A 9462-nucleotide genomic window follows, 5' to 3' on the forward strand; every position below is an offset into this window, starting at 1 on the left:
TTTTGGAACCAGTATCTCCCCCATTGTATGTGTAATCACTGTTAACTGTCTTTTAAAGCTTGTTTCTACCTCTGGATACAAGGTTAAACACATTTAAGAAGGTTCTTTTTCAGATATCCCATAGCCTACACAAAATATACCTCTCCGGCACAGTGGTTGTTTCACATGAAGAGTTTACATGTTCAAGAGTGAGTACCTGGAAATGACTGGTGTGACCTAGCTATACAGTCATTTTTGTCTTCCCTGTGGAAATAAAGGATGCCATAAGAAGAGTAAATTACTGCAAAGATATTTCTACATCCTTGCAATGTTTTGGGATCTTTCCACTGGGTTTTAAGAGCATTGCAGTTCAGCCTTTGGCCCCTAGATGACCAACAAGAGAAGCTTTGCTGCAGATCGACCCGGAGCAGCAAGTGTAGATAGCTTGAAGCTAACGCTAGCTATCATAACATTTTCAACCCTCAATTGTAGCTTTAATAAGTCATTGGTTTGCTGGCTTGTTCAAGGCTGGCTTCACTGGCCAGACATGCAGAAATATGAAAAGCTTGAAAAAATCGGAGAGGGTGAGTTCCACATGCTCTTTTTTTTATAAAGTTAATATACGCTAGCTGACGTTACCCTATTTTGCTAAAGCAGCATTCATGTAGTTGTGTGGCTAACGTTAGCAGGATTGTGCGCTTTCGTTGTGCCTGTGATAGTTAATTCCCTAGCTAGTTAACCATATAGAAAGCCGTGTGTACAGTTTTTACTTACACTGTTAGTGTCATCGACAAAATCTGTCAGAAAATGTGTGTCTACGAGCTTTTACGATATTACCGAAAGCTAGTTAGCCAACGTTAGCTAATGTCAGGACCCCCTTACGATAACATGCCATTCATCAATACGACAGCCGTGCTTTAATTTAACGCTAATCTAATTAATCCGTAGGTACGTATGGGACCGTTTTCAAGGCGAAAAACAGAGAAACCCACGAAATTGTTGCTTTGAAAAGGGTCAGGTTGGACGACGACGATGAGGTATGTTTGCATAGTATTTTCATTTGTCTGCTGTCTCCTAGCAAGCTAGTGCTCATCAAGTTGGGTGTCATTTCTTCCAGGGGGTGCCCAGTTCTGCCCTGAGAGAAATCTGTCTTTTGAAGGAACTAAAGCATAAAAACATTGTCAGGTCAGTCCGCTGCCTAAACTGAGTCAAATCTGTTGTTACGTGGAAACGACAGGTAGCTTTACATTGTTGTGTCAGTTGAGCTTAGTGCTGGTGCACCAAGCAGTTTGCATTTAACCCTGATGTCAACCACCATCGACTTAAAGCTGTTCTGTCTTCTGCAGACTGCATGATGTTTTGCACAGTGACAAGAAGTTAACCTTGGTTTTTGAATATTGTGATCAGGTGAGATAGCGTCATCTCAAACTTGCAGGATGTTTTAATGTGTACCTTCTAAGGCTAATGTGTGTCTCTTATCAAATGCAGGATTTGAAGAAGTATTTTGACAGCTGCAATGGGGATCTGGATCCTGAAACTGTGAAGGTAAGAGATAAACACGTTAAGTAAGGACAGCATGCCTGCTTAAATGAATACTGTATAGATAGCTTGTTTTTAAATAGCATCATGTTTGGCCTCTGATTGTCATCAGTGTGTCAGCTGCATCCTGTGAAACATGGAATTAACTTCTTAAAGACTGCTTTGTCTCTAAATTCAGTCTCTCTCTGTCTGATGCAGTCATTCATGTACCAGCTGTTGAAAGGTCTCGCTTTCTGTCACAGTCGAAATGTTCTTCACAGAGATCTGAAGCCGCAAAATCTCCTCATAAACAGAGTGAGTGTTTAGGTGCATTTGGACTTTGACTTGAAGGCTGGTAAATATTCGTTACTGTGTGAGTAAATCATTTGGCTCAGGTATGTCATGTGTATGTTCAAACCAAAAGGAAGGCACACCAAAACATACTATGCAAACTTGAAGTAATATAATAGTATCTGTGAAATGTATATCTTAAATCTGATGTACTAGGCTCTGATTTATTATTCTATTTTAATACCATCTGGGACGAGTTGGTAACTTTGTCTTTTTCTACAGAATGGGGAGTTGAAGTTGGCTGACTTTGGGTTGGCTAGAGCCTTTGGCATTCCTGTGAGGTGTTACTCAGCTGAGGTAGGTTGTTCTCCATTAACACAGCAGGTGTTACTAACTACGTCCATCTTAAAATATATCACCTGTGTGACACAGCATTGATTTGTCGCAATATTCAAACTTCAATATCTGAAGAGAAGCCAAGTCCAAGGCTGATTTCTAAACACTTACTTACTTTCATGGAGGGATTTTAAATTAGGTGCTAACTGACATTATAATGAGTTTTGTGCCCTTTAATCCAGGCTTTTGCAGAAGTTGTGTTATGTCTGTGTAGCCAAATTAAATGTTCCCCAAATACTGTGTTAAAAACATTTTCCTGGCTTTAAAACCAAGCAGTATCTCATCAATAAATTAAAAGCCTTCAGGCTTTGTGTTTTAGGGCTGGATATTAAAATATGACACAGTAGAAACATCTGACCTCCAAACAGCAGCAATAAGGGCAGATGCATTGCCTCTTCTGCAATGCTCACATGTTTTTTAGACACTCATTTGTACTTTCATTTGTGTGAACACTCAGTGGTTTTAATTTGTTTCTCTGAGGTCCTGAAGCTAAGTTGTTCAATTAGTGATGGGTGAGAGTGGAACGCTCAGCAGCATGTGGTTTAAGAGTTGTTTGATTTTGTTGTTGTTGTTGTTGTTGCTGATACAATCAGAGAAATGACAGGCAAGTCTCAGAAAGGTTTAGTGGTTTTTGGTTGGCTGACCTAAGGGCCCGGCAAGCTCATCTCATGGGGAGGGGGGCGCTTGACCCAGAGTGACACTATTGATCTGAAAATGTAATAAACAGAAAACCTAGAGGGGAACAGTTTGAAGTTTGAAGCATTGAGAATTTGAAGGTCATTTTAAAAGGTCATTTCAGAGGATGTATTGCCCTGAGACTCTGAGCACTCTCTCTGCAAGACAAAATGCACTACATTTACATACTGGATATAATAATAATGCAGCATAAATAAAATACGGTGACTGAAGTTCTTATCATGACAGCATGGGGACGTGTTTCATTTATTCAGTCAGGGATCAGTCAGATCCCTGCCTCAGAGTACAGTTCATCAGTGTTTTTACATTTTCTTGGGTGATACTTTTTTTTTTCTTTCTAAAGTGAAGCAGTAACAGGTGCATAAGCATTTTTTAATGCATAGAAAAAGTGAATATGCAGAGTTCCCTACTCATATTTAGAAACACAGAGACACTGAAATTGGCATTAGAACGCGCTCAGTTTATCTCATCTCAGTCACTTTTTTGAATGTTGTAAATTAAAAAAAGAAAAAAGAAATTTTAGAGATAATTATATATAGAAATTATTGTGACTCGATATCTAACTCATGCTCATAGTTCCAGTCAGAAGCCTTACAAAAAGGAAAAGAGAGAGAGAGGGGGGGGATCTGTAGCAGGTGGCTGAATAATTAACATCTGTACTAAACTGAATTTTTCAAGCTGAAACATAAGCACTTTTAGTCAGAGCGCTCAAACACACACACACACACAGCTCACTCTCTTTGAAGCCAAACTTTTTTTTTTATAGTTTCATTAGATCATTTTCACTGTTCTGTCAGTACACTTCAGCAATCAGATTTTCACATAACCTGGAAAAATGTGTGAAACACTTGCTGAAGCAGCAGTTTGCTAAAATGTCATCGACGTATGGGAACCAGATGGCCCTTTCTTTGTGAAATCAGTGTCGCTACATTGGGTCATTACGCTGAATGTCCACACTGTTGTTGTTAACACCAGTTTGGGTGTGATAATTGGCATAAACACTTTACTCTGTCAATTGTTTGTAGGTGGTGACATTGTGGTACCGGCCTCCAGATGTGTTGTTTGGTGCTAAACTTTATTCTACCTCAATTGACATGTGGTCGGCTGGATGCATATTTGCAGGTTTGTTTGTGATTGTTGACACATGAGATAATGTGTTCTTGTCTTTCTTTGTTCAGTTACATAGTCACTAGATTATTTCATTCATGAAGTTTAGGGAATTTTAAATGGTTAAACACACAAGTCTTCTGTATAAATGTCAGCAGCAAAGGTGTATTACTAGACATAGATAATATTCAGTGTTATGCTACCTTTTGGAGCTAAAGAGCCAGAATGTGGAACAGTTTATCAGATAATGTGAGATCTTTGGAATATGTTACAGTTCATAAAAGCAGATTTAATTATTCAAATGGAATAAAGAGAGATGGGTGATGTGTTTACTGTAATCTTTGGAATAGGGAAGGATAGGGGCACTATGGAAATACATTATTTTGACTTGAAGTGTTTTTGTTCTGTTTTATATTACTTCCTTGTGTTTCTGTTTGTCAATTTTTTGTTTTGGATTAAATCCACATGAATGTGTGGACATGTTTGTAAACCCAAGCACAGCATATCTAAAATATTAATGGCATTTTGTTTGGATTCCATGTCCCATTTAGAGCTGGCTAATGCTGGAAGGCCTTTATTCCCTGGGAACGATGTGGACGACCAGTTGAAAAGAATCTTCAGATATCCTTTTTTGGACATCATTAGTATATTTTGACAACATGGGTCTCCTGCTTAGATAGTCTGATATGTGGGACCACAGAAGTTTTGTTCAGTCAGAACTACTGATCTGCTCTGATTTACAGGGTGAACACACCTCTCTGCAAGTTTTTCTTTAACCACATGGTACATTATTGGGTACACCAACTGAAGAACAGTGGCAGACAATGACGAAACTGCCTGATTACAAGGTAAATTGTTACCCACGGTGGATAGTGTAAACCCCTTGTGTTACTGGTACACTCCCCCCAACCCCCCTCCCGAGCTGTTCTTAACTTCTTCTTTTTCTGCCTGCAGCCATATCCCATGTATCCAGCCACCACCTCACTGGTAAATGTGGTCCCCAAACTAAGTAGCACAGGACGGGATCTACTCCAGGTAGTTTTGACTAACTACCCTTTTAATTTTATAGTAAATGGCTCTGCACAAGTGTTTTTTTTTTTTTTATTAGACCTCTTTGTATAATTGCTTGTGCAAATAACTCAGTGACTTCTGCAGAAATGACCTACCAGTTGTTGCTAATATATATATTTTTCATGGAAGAAATTTGATGTTGCCGTTCACTTATGTAAATGTTTCCTTTTGATCTCACCCAGAACCTGTTGAAATGTAATCCTGTCCAGAGGATCTCTGCAGAGGAGGCCTTGCAGCACCCTTACTTTGCCGATTTCTGCCCACCCTAGATGCTAAATTGCCTCTTGCTGAACCTCAGCCGCCAGAATCAATCATCCTTCACTCTGTCGGGTCATTAGGACCGGTCCCAATCAGGCAGATCCCTCAGCGGTTTTCAAACACTCCCCTGCTTTAATTCTGCTGTGCCTCTACGTGGAACAAAGTCCGAGTGGCTCTGCAAGGTTTTAGGTTCTTTTAGGCTGCAAGCCTGTTTAATTTCGTACTTATACGCCTCCCAGTTAATTAGCACTAATCTGGGAGGGTGTGTGGCATTGACTAAATTTTGTACCTTTCAAAACGATTGTAAACAAGAAGCCCCTCAGAATTAATAGACAGGAATTGACAGCAACATTCTAATATTATGGTTTATATTGCTATTGAAATGTGTTTTGCCTATTTCCTTCCATTACTCAAAGTTATAACGTCTTCGGAGACGGTAGCCCAATTGATTCAGGAGTATTGACTACCATATTGCTATTTAAGAGTTAATGAAATGAGATAATGAAGCCAATAAACTTTTTTTTTTCCCTTAAATTTGGTTATTAAAGGATTATGATTGAGACATATTTGGACAAACTATGTGATGGTGACACTATTTTAGATTCTGTTGTGTTTGCCGTTACTTATTAGCCACAGTATACACAGGTACTGATACATCTGTGAGAAGTTAACATCCATGGATAAATTGGCTGTGGTGATGCTACAGCGTCACTTAGGGGAACACCAAGCGAGTAAAGGCTCTTTTTGGGATTTTATGTTATTTTCTACAACATTTTATTTTACAAGTCTGTAATTTAATAGTATACATATAAATAAAACTACTGTATGTCATTTGGTACTAATTTATATCTTTGAAAGAACCCCCCCCCAGTTAAATCTGAGTAAATGTTGATAAATTATTCCCTTATTATTGGAAACTTTATTTTCACTATATTTACATTATTATACATTTTTTTGTGTGTTTGTAAATATATTTCAGATTTTTGGCCGATTCAGTTGATCATTTGCACTCACTAAGAGACTCGAGGTTACATGAGCCTTTAATTAGAAATGATTAGTGTACCAGTTGAACACTGCCCATGTTTTCCCTGTAATCAGTACCCAATCACATACTTCTGTCCTGGAAACTTCCCAGGAAATCGTTAAGCAATTACAGACTTGTGAATTAAAAATTACCCTGTTTTTTTTTTTTTTGGACTTGTACTAATAATGTTTCATGTACCAGCAATACAGCGCTATGTCCCACTGTCTATGACAAGATTGTATAATAGCATGGGAAGCTAATTTATAATTTCCCCAGAGTTTTGCTCCCCCTTTTGTATTTGTCTTTTGTGCACTTTGTAACTGACAGTTTTATTTGAAATATTTAGTTATCGATATTATTAAATATATTGAACTCAGCCAGGATTATAACCGGTATAAATGTATCTATACACACACACACACACACACACACACTCATGACTAGTGGACCATTAGCAACACTTTTTTTTTTAAAGCTTTATCATTATTGTACTAATGTCTTTTAGTTTTTTTTGTTTTTTTTAATGCTTTTGTAATAGTTAAATTCAAAATGAAAAAAAAAAAATCCACTGATAATCTGAATTTTTCGATTGTTTTGCACCATTAGCTGTTTCCATTTTGGTTACTTATATTAACATGGTTAACGGCTCACAGTGTTATTATACTAGAGATTGTTACAGTGCTTCTCATCCTGTAAAAGCCTACATAATGACTTGTTAGAAATAGCCTTGCCAATAGGGACAGGATTTTTCTTTGTGCTGATGTAAGACAATAATGGATGCATGTATTTATTAATGATGGTATGTCTGTCTTTTTTTTTTTTTTTTTGCATTAATTTGGTACCGAAACACTCCTTTTGAATGATTTAATGATACTTGGATCTGAAACGTTTAGGAGGCTCTTTATAGGAGTTAGTATGTTTGAAGGTTGTGTGTGTGGATTAAGTTATAATGAAAAAGAAACACAAAAGCTTTTGCTCTCAGTATTTCATTATCTCGCGATGACAGGACATTTAAGACCAACTGCAGTAGAGTTAACTTTATGCTGCTTCAACTTCAATTTTGAATGAAGAGTGGATTTTGCATTTTGCTAGTATATTTGCTTTTTACTGGTAGACCTTGGGACAGATGCCACCAATTCTTTGTGTATATTTCTGCCAATAAGACATAAATACATGTCTGCTTTTGAGAATGTAAGTTCATTCTCGACCTTGGAAGCAGAAGTTGACAAAACTGTCTCACCACGAGGTCCATTTAGTAGCTGTTGTGGACTCTTTGATCATATCACAGTTTATCACATATCATCTTTCTCGTCAGATGAAGCCTGTTCAAAGTTTCTTGTTCATGATGTCTTAAAAATTTACATTAAAAGTTCACTTTCAACAAAACAGTAGTTGGCTAAATAATCTCACTACAAGGTCCGTGCGTTTCGTCATTTAGCAGCTGTTGCGGAGCTTTCGATCGTTTCCGTGGCAACTGGGCAAACTTGATCTGCTGAGAAAGCTCACGTGACGATTGAAAGCTCCAGGGCAGCAAATAACAGACCCTTGTGGTGAAATTCTTCTTTCATTTTGGAAACATCGTCATAAAAAGTATGACAACCATGTTTTACATAGTGAAAAATAAAAGCATCCTGTACTTTCGTCAGCTTCAGTGTACACCAAGCAGGATGTCAACTCATCTTAAAGCCCTTGAAAACTTTTTAAAAATGCATATATGCAAATAATTAAATTGTACATGTCTGGGACAGCAACTTGTTATATCTGAGCCCCTCCAACCAATGAGAAGAGCTGAGACAAAAAAACAAACCAGCAGATTATTTTGTGCTCGTTGCTCGTAATGAGAAGGGGCCCTGAAGTTAGCACAGTTTGGTTTGTGATTTAAAACTGACTACACGTGGTTAAGTGTGTATGAACTATTTAATGTACAGTTCAGAGTTAAAATCACATATCTACAATAAAATGCACATAAAGCACGCAGAGCCAGATGAAGCAAGTTCGGGTCCCCAGATGTTTGTGTACATGAAAATTTCTGTCACCTGTAAGAACCAGCCTTGAAGGCACATTTCAGTTGGACTTCAAGCCACATTCTGCTTATTTAATCCCTAAAAATTGATAGAAAGATATTGCATGAATATCGTTCCTTTTTGAGTATTGCACAATCCCAAGACTGGTTTGAGGAGGACTTCTTGTGTTCTGAAGACTCAAAATGTTTTAGCACATGAAGTGGAGAACACCGTTTTGATTCATCTGGCTCCAAAAGTACATTTTGGATCTTACAAAGTGAAGAGCATGGCTAAGATTACAGTAAGAGGCCAGGGATAGTAGGAGTACACAATGGTCATGCAAGGAAGAAAATGGAGGAGATATGACATTAATTATTAGTCGCAAGAATAAAATAGTTCAAATCCAGGTGATGAGTGACAGAAATATATACAATACTGTTTCATACTTGGCCATAACTATGCAGTAAATATCAATTGAGGACTACTTAATGAGCACAAACATTTCAGTACTAGTTTCTGCCAGTTCACATACACTCTGCTGTTCTCTGACTGGTAGTAAGGCAGGGGGTGGGGAGAGATAAAGAGGTAAAGACCACGGACATTTTCACAAATTCTTCATCCACAGTTTGCGGTAAATGCTGGGTCTTTTTTTTTTATGCTTTCTTACACGACAACATGACACACAAAGTCATCATGTCAATGCAGCATCATCAGAATAGCATCATTGTGTAACATGAATTGGCATTTGTGTCCCTTTATTTGACGAATGACGGTTAATATACAGTTTTCATATCATACATCTGTGTTGTAGCTGGCAGCTGTTCACCCTGCATCCGTTCCGGCTGTTCAGTATGTAATGAATTGAAAATGGGGATCCCAAATTTTTTTTTTTTTTTTTTTTTTTTTTTTGGAAATTTGATAACAGTTGTATCTGACTCAGTGCATTTATTGCTCTGATTCACCTTTTCTGTTTCCTGAAAAGTAAAATTTCCATTTGGATAAAGTCTCTCTCATGAGGTGATCGCCGTACTCCTCCTCCGGAGTACGTGCTTATTCCCATTAATGCTGGAGCACTGAACGCACCATGTGTAACAGTGTGTGGTTAAAACTAGAGCCATA

At 37.9% G+C, this 9462-nt stretch overlaps 1 protein-coding gene across 1 annotated transcript; it reads left to right on the forward strand.

Moving 5' to 3' along the window:
• The first annotated feature begins 342 nt into the window (after nt 1–342).
• On the forward strand, nt 343–7726 carry cdk5 (cyclin-dependent kinase 5). Its single transcript, XM_046409223.1, has 12 exons — nt 343–563; nt 928–1016; nt 1097–1164; nt 1326–1386; nt 1468–1524; nt 1717–1812; nt 2071–2145; nt 3906–4002; nt 4539–4608; nt 4775–4835; nt 4942–5022; nt 5241–7726. The coding sequence occupies exons 1-12, from the start codon at nt 368–370 to the stop codon at nt 5325–5327; spliced, it is 1038 nt and encodes a 345-aa protein (XP_046265179.1). The 5' UTR covers nt 343–367; the 3' UTR covers nt 5328–7726.
• Nucleotides 7727–9462: the final 1736 nt, after the last annotated feature.

The sequence above is a fragment of the Scatophagus argus genome, chromosome 13 (assembly GCF_020382885.2).
Source record: "Scatophagus argus isolate fScaArg1 chromosome 13, fScaArg1.pri, whole genome shotgun sequence".
In the NCBI taxonomy this organism is placed as follows: domain Eukaryota; kingdom Metazoa; phylum Chordata; class Actinopteri; family Scatophagidae; genus Scatophagus; species Scatophagus argus.

What these genes read in the sequence shown, in the direction of transcription:
- cdk5 (XM_046409223.1), top strand. Translation starts at nt 368, where the DNA reads ATGACCAACAAGAGAAGCTTTGCTGCAGATCGACCCGGAGCAGCAAGT. An exon ending in TGGATCCTGAAACTGTGAAG is followed by an intron (nt 1,525 to 1,716) that starts GTAAGAGATAAA and finishes TGTCTGATGCAG; the next exon opens with TCATTCATGTACCAGCTGTT. An exon ending in CAGTTGAAAAGAATCTTCAG is followed by an intron (nt 4,609 to 4,774) that starts ATATCCTTTTTT and finishes ACCACATGGTAC; the next exon opens with ATTATTGGGTACACCAACTG.